A 16,080-nucleotide genomic window follows, 5' to 3' on the forward strand; every position below is an offset into this window, starting at 1 on the left:
GACCGAAGGAGGAAGCCTGTGGTGTGGGCTTCTGGGATCCCTAACACTGCATCAGAGAGTAAATGAGGCAAACAGGAAATGAAACATAACAACAAAAACATTTGGTACAATAGATTTTTTTTTAATTACATTTTGTCCAGCCTATAGGTCTTTGTAAACCTATGGTCATATAATTTTTTGTTTCCTTGACAAAATAAGAGAAAAGAAAAATCAGGCAACCTACTATTCATTAGGCAGTATTGCTGATAACTGACACACACTGTCGCTGAAGTCTCTGAAGCTGCACTGGATGAAAAGCTCTTAAATGAAAACTCTATGCATTCAATTTCCTGTGGCCCCTCTCAAAATACTTTCATTCAAATACCCTTCTAATAACAAATGACAAATGTCCTGACAATTCCACTTTTGATTCTTTATACATTAGCACCAAATCTACATGAATCTCACTCCTACTAACAGTTAACCTTAACAACTTCTGGATATATTGTATTTAATACCTTTGCAAGTTTATTGTTCTCATTCTTTTCTCTACAAGTGTAACATCAAAAAAAACTCTTGGTGCCATGTTAAAGTAAAGATGAAGTACAAAACTGCTGAAGTTAGCAACACATAAGCACATTTTTCTACGCATTTTAATGAGGTTAGGCCACTTACTAAATACACAGTGCAAGCAGCGTTATATTTTCTTTTGCAAGTACAACATCAGTTCTACGTAGGTAGCATTACTGCACACAAGCTCTGTCTAACGCAGCACTGATCTCCAAGGAGGCAAGCTACTGTACTTCACATTCAAACGCAGTTTTCAAGTAGCATCATAAACACCCAATGAAAACAACACAGAGCCAGCCAAGGGAGAATGACTGAGAAGGTCTAAATCTTTACTGTATGCGAACTATTCCGTGTGGGGATGAGACCATCATGAGATCATTTTGTACTATTTTCCCCTACTGACTTACTTTGAGCCAAACACCTTGGGCAATATTTGGCACACAGAGACTCACTGTAGACCATTACTGACAATTTCAGCCATTGTAAGAGGGGAGGGAGAATAAACAACTTTTGTTTAAATTTACACATGAAAAATTAACACGTTGTCAGATTATAATGGCTGAGAATAATGATTCGCAGTATTGGGGCCAAAAGTATATGATTTATTATGTTCATTGCACCACTTCATAGAAGTAACATGATTGAAAAATATACAAACTATGGTCAACTGTACTCAGCTTTTTCATGTAACAGTTACAAAATCAATATATTCTTCTAATGAATGTTCAGCAATTTGAACATAATGTATAGGAGATTTTACAAACAAAAATGACTAAAAATCAAGTAACTGCCTTGAAAAAATGGGATTTGAATGAAGAATAAAGATACAGGAGACATATTGTTTAATACTTCATTTACTAAATTACTTTATACTGAATTAAAATAGTGCAGGGTTTGTATCAGATATGGTATGGCTTAGAGAAATTTTAATTTTGAATGTCGCTGTACCTCAAGATATCTGCTGCGTCTATGTTTTCTTTTTTTTTTAATAAACACCACAAATGTAAATTAAGTAGTTATTGATTTGTAATACATTGAAATAGCTTTGTTAGTCAGCATTTAAAGAGTGAGAAAATGCCTTCGGAACCACAGGTGGCACTAAACCTCCAGACTGCATTCCGACATGTACCTAGATTACCTTTTGTTTATCCAATGTAGGTTTTTTTTTTAATGATTCCAGTGAATAACATTTGAATAATACATAAAATTATCTTGAACAGATTCTGGATTAACTGGTATAGTTTTCATCAACGCTGACCTAGACTGACTTTGCCTTCAACAGACTGCTGTAAGTTATCTGCATGTGCAAGACCAACTTCTACTGTATGTTAATCTCCTCTTCAAAAAACAAGAACCGCCACAACATTGACTTTTTTCCCAGCTGTAGCCCCGCGCTGACGGGTGTGCAGCAACACCACTGTGGCTTCTTTTGAATCAGTCTGAAACAACAACACAAAACAACCTTTTCACTTCAGCCTTTGAGTCACATTGGCCAAGGCGACAGCAAATGCCTGCACTGCTGAGAAAGGATACTGGAAATCCAAGATATAGGCATTCCCATCTATACGCCCGAACTGCATCACCTAAAAAAGAAAACATCTCAGAAAGCATTTAATAACCAACACATCAGCAACTTGAATTGATTCATCTACGGCTGCAACTAATCATTATTTTCATTACCAATGAATCTGCTCAGCATTTGCTTGGGATTTATAAAATGTCACAAAATATCGAAAATGCTGATCATACTTTCAAAGTGAGATATTTAAATTGTTTGTTTTGTTTAAGAAACAATCCAAAAACTACTATAGATATATAGACTACTATCATATAAAACAATTAAAAGCAGCACATTTGAAAAGCTGTATCACGTTATTTGTTTGGTATTTCTGCTTTCAAACTGACAATTTATCAAAATTGTTGCAGATTACTGTCATTCTCTGATAATAGATTAATTGACTAATGATTTCAGCAATAAAAAAGATTTCTTATCATATTACCTGTCTACCATCCAGCTCTATCTGAAAATTCTTTGCTGATTCCTGGGTGACTCGTCCTCCAAAGTCCAGCTGGTAGACCTGCGTGGCCTCATTCCACAATGGTTGTTTATTGGCCATAACATAGACAAATCCTTGGCTGCCTAAACTGCGGTCCTCTCTTTCATTTGCCTTGCGGCATTTAATCTCCTCCAGCTCGCTCGCCATGCGCAGGCTGCGCTTATTCTTCCAGCTCTTCTTACTACTCTGGTTCTGGTTCATGAGCTCATCGCCACTAATGAACAGCTCTGGCTCACTCTCTGAGCTATCCTGGAACTCATTTGTGGTCCTGCTCATCTTCTTGGTTTTATTGAGTTGCTCTCTCTGCCCCTTGGGCTTCTTCTTCTCTCTGCTGCCAAGCCTCGGGCTGGAAATGAGCGTGTTGAAGTCAGAGAGCGCTCGCCCTTCCTTTCTGGATTTGCCCTCAGAGACGGTGGGCATGTTGGCCTCCTCGGCTCTACTGTCCAGTCTTTTACGGCTCTTCTTGTTGAAGCGCTCCGACTCCTGTGGCACAGGGCTTTCATTGAGGGATGATGGCTCTGGGAAGTTGTTCGCAGACTCTGCTAGATCCTCTGTGGCACTTTTGGATGGAGGTAGCTCAGTAGGTGGGGGAGGAGGGGGGAGAGGCGGTGGTGGAGGCGGTGCAGTTGGAGGAGGTGGGGAGAGAATTGGCTTCTCTAAAATCTGATGAGTTTTGGTAGGGAGGGGAGGTGCTGGAGGGTCTTGCATGGGTGGTGGGCAGGGGTAAGGGTTCCAGGGGTGAAGGTTGACGGGGTGCAGCTGGAGTCCGGCACATGAGCTGGCTCCAGGATACATCGGAGGGAGAGGGCAGCAAGCCAAGTTGGCAAGATTCGGAGGGTAACCTGGTGGCAAGACCAAATTGGCATCCTGCTGAGCAAAAGGGACCGGAGCAACCACTTCGTTCGGTGAGCATTGTGGTGGAGGGTTCTGCAGGGTCTGAAGTGGCGGTCCACCGTGAGCCACACCTGGAGGAAAAGGTGAGAGGGATATCTGGTAACCGGATGGGAAAGTAAGCGTGCTTGTGCTCGGACTGGTTGGCGGTTTAGTCGTGAGGACAAAAGGAAGCCGGGACATGTCCAAGTGCTGAGCTTGACTGATGATGAGCGGAGGCGGTTTATGAGGTCCTGGCGGGGGAGCTAACATTGTTTGCTCTGGGGTGAGCCAAAACTCCTCCGTAGTGGAGGCGTCCCACTGGTAAGGCGGAGGGCGTTTCACTGTCAAACTGACATCGCCGAGAGTCAGCTGACGTACAGATTTTTCAAGGTGACACTGCTGATTTAAAGTTTCATCTTCAGTGAAGGCAGAGTTGACATACACGGTCCGGTCCCGGCTGTTATCAACAGCACCCAGCAGACTGTAAGATGACTGGGAGGCCAGGGGTGAGGCACTTTTGGAGTGCACAATAATTGTACTGTGATGTGCACCTTTTCCTGGTGGGAAGTCCTGCCTCACCACCGTGCCACCTGCAATACCACTACTGGTAGTTCCACCTCCACTAACACTGACGCTGGTGCTGCTGCTGTTACTGCTGCACTGTGTGCATGTGTACAGTGCAGTGGGCACCCTCTGCTGGTAGGTAAGAGCTAATGCACTGTTCATTTTAGCCTTGGTGGGAAGGGTTCTTGAGCTGTCCATCATCTGTGGCACTTTGAGTCCCACCTCCCTACGGTCACGACGTAGAGTGGCATGAATGAGACCGCTGTCGATCCTCTGGGGAGGAGGAAGCGCGGTAGTTACTTGATTGGCCGGATCGGGGTAAGGAGGAGGGTCTCCACTCGGTATTGAGTATCGAGGGACAGAGAGACGACTCAATGTTGCTGAGCTGTACGGGAGCTGAATTTTTTTACTGTCAGAGGAGGTGACTTTGAGAGTGGCTGAGCCGCCGATGCCATGCACAGTGTACGCGTTCTGATTGCGAATGAGGCGCCTGCGTGGCCGACAAACCTCCTCCACATTGCCACTGCTGTCAAAGGTCGTGATCCTTTCGTACCCAAGAGGTGTGGGGTACTGTAAGGTGACAGGGTGAAGCAAGAAGTCATCCTTCTTCAGACAGGGGTCGGGCGCCAGGACACTTGCGCTGTCACAGTTGTTGACAAAAGTCTGAGGTGCAGTGGCGGCTGTAGCTGCAGCTGCAGACACTACAGTGCCCGGATACGGAGGAGGAGGATTCACCTTCCTCATCTGAATCTCCACAGACCCGTCCGTGTCACTGAAGGAGGGGGGTAAAGTCCGCGGCAGACTTGGCTTCAGAGTGTGTCCATGCTCACCCCTGTCTAGCCCAGGCTCAGTGGAAGGAGGAGGAATTTGAGGCAGAAGATGAAGCTGTTGCAAGGAAATGGTTGGATAGCCAGATGGAGGAGGAGGCAGCGACATCTGCATCTTCAGCTGCTGCTGCATTTGCTGGTGCTGCCTCTGCATCTGCTGATGTTGCTGCTGGATCTGTTGGTGCTGCTGCTGGAGCTGCTGCTGCTGCTGCCTCATCTCCTGAATCTGCTGCCGGATTTGCTGCTGCTGCTGTTGCATCTGCTGCTGCTGCTGCTGCATCTGTTCATGCTGCAGCTGCATCTGTTGCTGCTGCTGTTGGATTTGCTGTTGGTGCTGAAGATGTTGGTTTGCCACTTGCTGTTGAGTTTGTTGCATTTGTTGGTGTTGCTGAACCTGGTGTTGTTGATGTTGCTGCTGCTGTTGATGGAGCGCCTGCTGGTGGTGCAGTTGCTGTAGCTGTTGATGTTGCTGCTGTAATTGCTGTTGTTGCTGCTGCTGCTGTTGCTGCTGCTGCGATTGCGACTGATGATGGTGCTGCTGCTGCTGCTGTTGTTGATGATGATGCATTTTCTGCTGCTGCTGTGTCTGCATTTGTTGTGACTGTTTCGACTGCTGTTGGCGAGGCTGCTGTGAATGAGACCGCTGCGGGTGGGGCTGCGGTGGGAGATGGTGGGGTGGAGGCGGGGGTGGTAGAGTACCAGGAAGAAGAGGACCCATCTCAAGCCCGTTGAAGATCACCTGACCAGGGTTTGAGTATCTACTTGGCACTGGGTACGGTGTTGCAACTGCATCCTGGCCATGATCAGTGACAGGGACAGAAGCTGCTGCTGCTGCAGCTGCCGCCGCGGCAGTGGCTGTAGGGTTGGTCAGGACATCAAGCTGAATATTCTGATTGGCCAGAAGAGACTGAACCAGGCCGATACTCTGAGTCGGGGACATGGCCTGAGCCGGGCTGTGGATGGGAGCAATGGGAATGTTGACCGTACAGGGAGGATTGTCTCCTGCCACTCCAGACGGCCCCATCACTTTATAAAAACACAGACGAGAACTATGTAGGTGACTTTTAGCATATACAAAAATGAGGAATACAGTGAGTCAATGAAAATACATCTACAGTAATTTCCTTCAATCTTTGAATATGGTGCTTTTACTCATTCACACCTGGTAAGTCATCCTCATCCTCACTGAACACATTGGGGTTGAACACAGGCAGGCTCATAAAGTCATGAGAAATCTTTCGCACTTCTGGAAGGTAGATTGTCATCTGCCGTGGTTGCAAATGAAGTAAACTGGTCTTATAGATGACTGAAATACAGAAGAACGTTATGGTGACTCTTAAATATCAGGATTGTCAATGTGATGCGTATGTGTGTACGTGTATTTCACAATTACCTGCGCCAAGATTGGCAGGAAGGAACGAAGCAAGTCCAACAATTTTGAACTTTGTCCCCCAAATGTTGGATGTGACTTGAGCAAGGTAGTTGTGCTGTGAAACAGAGAAAAATGAGGACATAAATAAAAATGTGAATTATCAGCATGAGCCTGCAGGTATGCCATATCAGGCACTAATAGAAAAAAATCGGATCAACATCATGAAATGATGTTTTGTTTTTGACACTGAAGTAACAAATAGATGAAAATTTCAGGTGAGAGTACAATTTCATCACATACATCATTTTTTTTCCAGAGTCATCCTTTACCTGAAAGCCTATTGACACTACAGTTACTTATTAACACTTTTATATTAGAATTTTATAATGAAAAATTGTATTATTTTGACGGATAAAACAAAATACTAATGCAGTTACTATAGTATCATTAGTAGACAGATTATGCAGATTCAAGTCTTTCCAGGCTACAGTATCATACCTCTGTAATCCCATCCATAGAAAACTCTCGACGTGTCAGACTGGGAGATCGCACTGGAGGCTTCTTTGTCGGTAACCGCGGCGACCGTTGGCCTTCCTGATTGGTGCGTGAGAGTTTGGGAGATTTTCTCGATTCCATGTTCATCCTTTGAAACAAACAGGGCAAATTTTTCAATTTTCTTTTCCTTGAAAATAAGGGAATTAGCGTGGTGAAACAAACGCAAAACAAATGCTCTGTGGCTCAGGCCTGTGTAATGCGTAAAAAAAAAAAAGGAGTAAATTTTAGGTGACCTGTTTCCTCGGGATAGCTTTGGTGACTTCTTGCCGACCCACTCGTCGCTCAACTCAATGTCACTGGAGTCAGAGCAGTTACAGCTGTCGTTGTATGAGATCATGGGATTCACACACACCTCCTCTGAAAAACAAATCAAAAACAAAAAACAAAACAGTAGATGTGAGTTTGAACCCAGTCTTCATACACACCAACATGGCAGTGAAATGCCACAGGGTAAAAAACATTATCTATTAAAAGCAAGTAAATGTTTGATGGGACCACAGGCCTACTGCAAACCTAGTGCAGCCAGGTCGTGACACAGACTATTCCTGCATCAGGCCTCAGACCATGTTACATCAGAGATGAGCGGCCATCATCAGAGTCTGTATTTATACTCACTCAAGGTGAATGATGGGCACACGGCATGAATATGTTATTCTAAAATGGAGCACAAGTTTAAGGAGATGAACCAAGCACAGATTTAATTTTATAGATGACAAGGAACATGATTTCTCACCTTTGGGCAGGTCTGCTAGCGGGCCTACTGGTATTTCCCTTTTTGTTTCACCTGTACGCATTTGTATTTCAAAAGCTCATAATCCTTTTCACCTCTTTTAAAGAGCGTTTTGGGAAATATGCAAATTCGCTGTCGTGTCGAGAGCTAGATGGGAAGACTGCTACAGCTCTCGTCTGTGCGCTAGCTTTGGAGCTAGACCCCAGAGATGTTTAGCATAGTCTAACAGTTACTGCGGCATAAAGACTGGAAGCAGGGGGGGGAAAGCTGCCTCGCCCGCTCAAAGTTAAAGGCACAGTGATATAAAAAAATACATTTTCCAAGTTCTAACCCTGTGTCCCTGAGTCAACTCTCCAGTTAATGTATCTCTTGGTTTCCGTCAAAACTCAAAAATCTTTTTTGAGTTTCTAATGTATTGAAATCCGTCTCATCTTCACTGACAAGTTCAAGCACATGTATCTCCCTAAAACTAGAGCTCTTTACATTTCTGTTTCTTTGTAAGGATTAAACAAGCAAAATGTTAATTAGTAAAATGTACAGGGGTTCTGGGGGGTGGATTGTTTTTAAAAACTTTTTACAGGGCCAGACTGGCCATCTCCCCTTGCTACCAGTCTTTATGCTAAGATAAGCTGCTCATCTCCTGTCTTGCTTTATATTTAGCATACAGACGGGAGAGTGATATATCTCAGCAAGAAAACAGGCATATTTCCCAAAATTATCAAACTATTCCTTTTAAAGGGTCAGTTTACCCAACTCTCACCAATAGTCCTATATAGCCCTGCAGATAGTTTCAGTTTCATTTGCTGAGGCTTTGATAAAATTTCACATCAGGCCATTCTGGATAACTTCAGAGTCAACTACTATCTTTTTAAATTTTAGTTTTATTTGTTTTTTTTTGTTTTTTTTTGGCATTTTGTATTTTTATTGGAGAGTGACATTAGAGAGATAAAGACAAAAAACACGGGGGGGGGAATAGTTGGGTATGGCATGCAACATTGGTCCCTGGCTGGAATTGAATCAGGGTTATTATTTGCTATGGGTCTTTAACAGAGGCCCCCAGGATGGACCTTGGTAACATTTTCTCTACCAAAATAATAGTCACTATAAAAACAGTAGAAAATCTGGGTTGTTTTTTTTTTTCAAATTTGGTTAACACGATTAACCCCACCTGCTTTGCTGTCTGTTTTTGGATCCATAATCACAAACTCGGGCCGTAGTTTGCTGATGCGCCTTCCTTTGAGAATAGGCACCAGCCCTCCTAAATATTCAAGGTAAAGAGTGTAGCAGGGTCCGCCTGTCTCAGGACTGTCCTCTGCTCGCTTCATGGTGCAGTGGAGCCGCTCATTCCCAGCTGTGGGATAACTGACAAAGTCACGGATGTTGTTGGGGTCAGGGATTGGGGGCTAGAACAAAGAGAGGAAAGGGCTGTAAGATTTCTGGACGCTCATATGAAAACATCAAACTCACTGTCAGCGGTTCTGCTTTATCACAGTGCAACAAAGTTGGTAAGACGCTGTCTTTGTTTGTTTCTACGCAGTAATTAAGCAGGCATCAATGCACCTTGATGGTGGGTATGAAAGCAGTGGTGACATAGGAGCAGAGCAGCGAGGGCATGTTAAGTTTTCCCACATCTTTCTCCTCTCGCAGGGCGCTGGCGATGCCTTGCTGGCACAAGAGTTGGAGACTGGCCACCCTGTGCTCCACACGCACCACATACAGCGCTGGTCCACATGCAAGGAACAGACGAGAGTCTCTATGACCCCAACAGATGGTGGTGATGGGCCTCTGAAAAACAGCCATTCACAATAAAAGCACTCCTACAGTTATCGACACTGGGTTCTCAATTCTGAGTAAACTGTAAACTCATTTCTCAACTTTTTTTAATCTGTTCTATTATTATTCACACTTTTATTCGAACTCTTAATTGAGGAGGACTTTTTGTTTTGAGGAGCCCAATAGGAATAAAGGTTACCAGCCATTGGTGAACTGAAACTACCCTTGAGCTCTGAATCTCTGCAAAGACTTCAATAAAGCTCGGTAAAAAGCTAACATTTGAGGGACTTTTTTACCATTGGTACAGACTTAATCATATCAAACGTATTCCATTTTGACTTCCCTTTTATCATTAAGTCCAGTATAATGGAAATCAACCTGAGAAATTACCAGATAATTTTCATGCCTGAAGGGATATCGCTACCAGAAGAAAGTCTGATGGTAATTGTGATCTTAATGTTACTGCATATTACCGAGACAGACATCTGGAACCCTAAATTTACACAGGACCAACCTGTGCAGGTGTTTCCAAAGTGTAGATGTGTTCTCCTTGGACGTTGTAGAACTTAACAAGGGCGTTCCGCATGATGGACGCACATGCAGAGTCGGGGGGAAGCCCGTGTCTCTCCATGCCGGCCACAGCCAGCAGATCTCCCTGGGAGCACCACTGGGCTTCAACATCTGTGGCGTGAAGGATTACGAAAAAACATTCAGTATGTGTCATGGGTCATATGATCTACACAATTCATGGGCATTCTTGTAAATATCGCAGTGAAACATGAATTTTTTTGGTTTTTTTTTGTTTACCTTTCAGCCCCGAGCGAATTATGGCGGGAGAGAGGTCATCATAGTTGTTCATTAAACTGATATCTCCTGATAAGAAGGTGACTGTCAACAAAGGCTTAACTCTCCGCACTTGGAAGAAAAAACAAAAATAAGTGCATTAGCTTTCCGCAGTCAACACTGGGCAGCAAGCTGTCATGTGAGCAGAGGGGGAATGCGTTTGTACCTAAAGGCAGAATACTGTCGTCGGAGTCTGTGTCGCTCTCTGTACTGTCCTCGACCAGGAAATTGGGGCAGTTCCAGGACATGCTCACAATCCCATCAGACTCGTGTAACAGAACATGGGCAAGCATCCTTCCGTGACAGTCCATCACTATCACCTGACCATCTGCTGTGCCAAACAAGACCTGAGGGGGCATTGTACATTAAACTTTAATAGATGACGTGATGAATAAGCTTGGGAGCATCAAGCACTTGGCCTAAAAGTGCTGCCAAAAAAAGCCCATTATATAATTAAATCCTGTATTTAGGGACAGCATTCAAAGCAAGCGAAAATGCTCTCACTCTCTGTTATTTTTTCTTAATAAAGATATTTTTTAATAAACGATAACAATTAAACAATTCAATAAGCAATTTGTGTAAGTTCAGCCAGATGATGTGTACCTGCTGATCATCAGGTGTCCAGATGCCACAGGTGATTTGGCTCTCCAGGTTAATCTCCGAGGACCAGTGTCTCTGTCCGCTAACTGAGCCAACTAACACGAAGCCATCCCGGTAGGCAATGAGGGCTTGAGTGCCATCATGTGACCAAGTGAAGTCACTCACCTGGAGGAAAGGAATACTCACCTTCAAGACATTTGTGTATGAAAACAGGACACTGCCGCGAAAATACAGTCTTTATTCTTTATGATCTAGTTTTTCTGTATCGTAAATTACTTTACACATGTCTTTGCATCGGCACACGCCACGGCAAGTTCCTGTTCATTAAACTTATCCAAAAAAACCCCAAAAACCCATTTTAAGTTTTAAATCTATATTCCCAGGACACTTATTGCTCACCTGGGCTCCTCTGTCATTCACTAACTCCACAGACCATCTTCCTTCATACTGGATCCACACAAAAATACCTCCTTCCATGTCACAAGTGGCCAGCTTCTGAAAGGGTTCATTCCAGCGCACCAAGACAACCTGCAAAGGGCCCAAAACACTGTTACTATTTTTCACAAACACAGGTGGCTGCCTGCACAGAGGAACATACATGATTAATGTCCGGCATGAGCATTATGCTTTAAAAGCCTTTTAGGTTTTAAAAATCCAATGCAGATGGAAAGAAAGTCAGCATACAGAGACAAAATCCATAAATCCAAAATCCATTGGACGCATTTAATAAGATATTACTGTGAGTACAGTTCACATTTTACACATCTGAATCTACTTTTTTTTTTTTACATGTTCTCATTCCTCTCACCTACTTTATAACAACAGGACTTTGTTTTATTGGTTTTGCACTGCATATATGCAAGATTTTTATACTATATTTTCATATTGCATACATACATGTTTTTGTCTTAGTATGTTTTTGTCCAATTTAGTTCTGTGACATGCCAGATTTTTACACATTTTCTGTTCTATTTCCACTTCCATATAAAGATTTAATCATTGTAATTGTTGGCTGCATTTCTATTTTACTTCTTCTCGCTTTACGGTTGTTTATACGCTACTTTCTTGATTTATCCTGGGACTATATGCTGCTGCAGCAATTCAGTTCCCCTACGGAGATCATTAAAGCTTTATCTCATTTTGTCTTATCATCAAAGACGGTGAACACTGATGTTCACATCAGTACCCGGGATTCTGTAAGAGTGTGTCAGATATATATATGTGTCCGTTTTGTTACAAAGGTTTCTGAGTGGGAAGGAGATGACTTACGTGGAGGAAAATGAGAAGATTTGCTTGTGGATTTGCTTTTTATGTTTTTAACTCTATAACTCTATAACTATAAAAAATACAGTGAAGAGAGTGATAATGCTAAAGTCAAGACCACACCTCGCTGTTGTGTCCTCGCAGGTTAAAATTGATTCTCTGAGGTGTACTTCTGTCCCTCCTGCAGTGACTCGATGTAAACGTCACCCCGACAACTCCTCTCCCGTTCCCCGTGGCGAGCCAGCCCTCCTCATAGTACCGTCTCCGACACACCGGCTTGTCCTTCTCGCTCTTGGGGACCCGGCCTTTCCACGAGAGGCAGAGGATGTTGGAGTCGCTGCAGAGGATGGGACCATGTTCCACGGCAGCCAACATCCCTACTGAGTGACCAGGCTGGTGAGCAAAGCAGAGGAGGGGGCAAGTTGAAGCTGCTACATACACTTTGGCTGACCTTATAATAAAACTGGATAATGTACATTTTCAGTTTGTGTTAGTCTGTTACCCTACTTTTACTTAAAACTGGCTTTTCAGTGATGCTCGGGACATTTTGGGATGTACACCGCTGGCTGTTGTCATGGTCAGCAGGAAGCTGGGCTGTGGTTACTCAGGTACGGAATCCATTAGCAACAATGGGGAATAACACCATGAAAAAGAAGTACAGTGAAGCAAAACATGAAATAGTTGAGACCGAAAGTTCATTCTTGACTTGGGATCGCACAAATCTCCTTTGGTTCAGGAAGATCGTGTTATAGGGTCATAAGCTCCAGAACATCTACTAAATGGACCTTGTGGTGAGATTGTTTGGTCAAATACTTTTTCCGAGGTCTAGAATGAACTTTAATCTCACTTTTTAAGCCAACATGGATGAGAAGTCCTTAAAGTGCTGGGAAAAATGGGCTTTAAACATCTACAGTTCAATGACAACTGGGCAAAATCTATCTGCTAATTAAGATCATGTGATAAGATCGAAAGCTCCAGAACAGCTACTAAATGGACCTTGTGGTGAGATTGTTCTGTCAACAAATGAAATGTACAGCTCTGCGGAATCGTTACCCAGACATAGATCATATTTATATTTGTTGTCTCAGTATGTTTGTGTGCCGTTTTGTTCTGTGGTATTCCAGGTAGTTACATAATGTACTTTCTGTTACATTTCTACTTCAGTGTATATATTCTAGAGATTTCGTTATCGGTTGCATCATTATAAATACCTTCACTGTCTTCTTTGTTATCCATCTGCTAATTTCTGGATTTGTCCTAGTGCTATTTTCTCTTGCAACAATTAAATGACCGACAGGTCCGGACGAGCTACCAAACTGACCTAGAGGTGAGATTGTTCTGTCAAAAAAAGAAACAGATTTTCTACTGGTTACCTAGACATGGGCATGACTATTCAAGGAGGGGGGGGGGTCTAACGTTCAAATCTTTGTCTTAAAGGTGAAAAGTTGAACGAAGTACTTACCAATGACTTTGTACGGTACAGTCTGTGCCTAGCTACGCATACACCTGTCTACATACTTGTCTGGACGTCATTGGCTGACGTCTCACAGAGCTCATTCACAAATTAGTGGAAGAGACCTGGGGCTCTCGGGCTCTTTGTTTGAGATATCCCGTCCTACCGGGTCTTCGATCGAGTGACTTTACACGGGTATGAGAGAATCACCGGACGTGCCCTCAACACCGGTGAAATCTCCATGGCTGCGGCTCATAGTGCTCTAGCTGTTGTTCCATTATTCACTGTCTTTGGAGCAGCTCCAGGATCTGTCTGTTGATGACATCATCACTACCGTCTGACTCTCATTTGTTCAAATTCAAAAAAATAAAACTGAAAGTACCACTGAAATATCATTTTTCCAGATTTTTCCCTTGACGGCAAACCCTGTTTTTGCAGCATATTACAGTCTGTTGAAATCACTGTCTCCCCAGCACTGGCTGCGTTCCTTTAGATTAGTTATATCTCGGTCTGGGTACATTAATTCCCAGCCTTGTCCTACCCACTGACACGGCACTGACACTGTTTGAAAAGAAATTGTCCGAAAGGTCTAACGTGTTAATACTTACGTAGAATCCGCTCAACTTTACATCGCATTGGTTTACAAATATTTACTGCAGGGGTGTATCCATTTACGAGTCAAACCTTTTACAGCTTAGACAAACAGCTTTGCCCTTTTATTTTCCCTTAATTAGCTTTAAGATTGTGAAAAAAATCCTCTTGTTCCAACGTCTGACAGTATAACATATACCCTATCTTCTCATTCTATCTCTTGAAGCTACATAATGTTTACACTGAATTAAACAGTCAAACCTGTTAAACCCTTTATGGCTGCACCGTTTTATTATATGGAAACGTTCTACATGTCCTGTGCATCTTTTGTCTTTTTCAAGTCCGACTTACATCATGTCTTTGGAGACTTTTGGATTTCCTCTACATTCTAAAATCAAATTCTGTGAGTCCAAATAATGTTCGGCTGCACAGCGTGAGTTTTTACTGACTGGCCCACTGGCAAGTGGCTCATATAGTATGTAACCATCTTTTATTAACAAAAAAAAAAAAAGGCCAAGTATCCTGGAAAATTACAATAATATTAGCATCTGATATGACAGCAATTTTCAACATACCTCATAGTTCCTGGACATGTTGAGTCAAAATTCCTCCATTGAAGTTGTCCATATTTCCATTCAGGTGCTGCACTGAAGGGTAATGGCCGCTCTGCTCTTGGTACTTACAATATGATCTATGGGGAGGCAAAATGCATCGTACAGCCAGATGTTGTCCAGCCCCACGTTCATTTAAATCAGGCAGCTCTGCGCTTCAGAGTTTGCCATGAAATGATTTGAGGCTTGTTCGATGCCAGTGGCCCATCCCATGTCTTCCAGATGTGGCTTTGGAGAGTTGTGCAATCCTGTTGCAAATGGAAAAAATACAAAAAAGACGAGTAAAAAACACCGTTATTCAGCACGTAAGGCAATCTAAGAGAGAGAGAGAGAGAGAGAAAGATCTCTTGCTTAAAATAGCCGCGTTGTCATTCAGTGCATCAACCTTGAATTTCACAGTTTTTCTCAGTCTCTATGCAACAGCAACACTGCAATGGAGATCAGGGCACTCACAGTCTCCATGGGTACTGATACTGTCCGTTCTTTCTATTTTTCGTCAAACACCAGAGCAGCCAGGCGAGGATGTGAACTCAAATCTTTTTTTTTTTTTTTTTTTTACATAAAACAGACCTTTAACCTACTGTAATGCAGCTAATAATAATCATAATAAAATTGTGCAGTATGAATCAAAACGCGATTAAAGACAACAACAAAAAAGCCCTCTCGAGTTGAATGCAGATTCACAGCCTTCCTTTAAAGTCGAAGTAAAAGACCCGTCATCTCGCCTGTAAAGGTCTCCCACCACATTATACATCACACCAATTGCATTTCTCATTCAAAGGCGTCTTACATCCGACCGCATGCCGCATTCTGAACGAGCCAGCGCCGACGAGGCGAACGAACTGTGGCGGAGGATGAAGAAGCGCTCTCGCCCGAGAGAGAGAGAGAGAGAGAGAGAGACTACATGGACGGACGCTCTGCGGTCGTACGCGCCCGACACCGCGACGACAGCGTGTCAATCCGGAGGCAGCCGGCGGGCAGTGCGGTCGTGTTGCCAGGCACTTCTCCGCTGGCGCACTTCAGGGGTTGTGGCTTTACAGCGGGTTGCCATGAGGCAGGTGGCACGGAAAAGAAATAGACCCCGAACTTCAATTCTGCACTCAACGAGCAAACTGACACGCTTAATCAGCCCGTCAATGGCCAGCGAAGGTAGGTATGCACAGTTTAACCGAATTTTCGGGCATTCCCATGTGGAGTCTGGTCGGCTGCCTCGTATAATCGATTACAGGATTTATTGCCACACTTCAAAAGGGGGTTTCTGTCGTGGTGGCAACCTAACACGACTCACCCCGTCTTTGTAATGGAAGTTGAAGTGACAGTCCTGACACGAGACCTTGGTGTGATGGATGTACAGTAACCCACTGTCCTGCCTTCGTGCCACACTGTTAAGCATCATCAATGAGGCGATTGATTTTTAAA

At 43.5% G+C, this 16,080-nt stretch overlaps 1 protein-coding gene across 1 annotated transcript; it reads right to left on the bottom strand.

Annotated features, from left to right (window-relative positions):
• Positions 1-1,533: 1,533 nt before the first annotated feature.
• Positions 1,534-12,381, bottom strand: tulp4b (TUB like protein 4b). The gene is made up of 16 exons (XM_040137416.1): positions 12,130-12,381; positions 11,143-11,271; positions 10,747-10,908; positions 10,265-10,490; positions 10,108-10,215; positions 9,815-9,981; positions 9,088-9,312; positions 8,696-8,930; positions 7,020-7,154; positions 6,741-6,892; positions 6,264-6,357; positions 6,033-6,176; positions 5,512-5,896; positions 4,121-5,049; positions 2,550-4,030; positions 1,534-2,132 (listed from the first exon to the last, which is right to left on the bottom strand). The coding sequence occupies exons 1-16, from the start codon at positions 12,379-12,381 to the stop codon at positions 2,016-2,018; spliced, it is 4,941 nt and encodes a 1,646-aa protein (XP_039993350.1). The 3' UTR covers positions 1,534-2,015.
• Between the last annotated feature and the right edge of the window lie 3,699 nt (positions 12,382-16,080).

The sequence above is a fragment of the Xiphias gladius genome, chromosome 10 (genome assembly GCF_016859285.1).
Source record: "Xiphias gladius isolate SHS-SW01 ecotype Sanya breed wild chromosome 10, ASM1685928v1, whole genome shotgun sequence".
NCBI classification, from domain to species: Eukaryota; Metazoa; Chordata; class Actinopteri; order Istiophoriformes; family Xiphiidae; genus Xiphias; species Xiphias gladius.

Excerpts from the sequence above, each read along its gene's own strand:
- tulp4b (XM_040137416.1), bottom strand. The coding sequence starts at position 12,381 with ATGTTGGCTGCCGTGGAACATGGTCCCATCCTCTGCAGCGACTCCAAC. Across the intron at positions 11,272-12,129 it reads TGCGAGGACACAACAGCGAG|GTTGTCTTGGTGCGCTGGAA; the intron begins GTGTGGTCTTGA and ends GGCCCTTTGCAG. Across the intron at positions 6,177-6,263 it reads TCCTGCCAATCTTGGCGCAG|TCATCTATAAGACCAGTTTA; the intron begins GTAATTGTGAAA and ends TCTGTATTTCAG.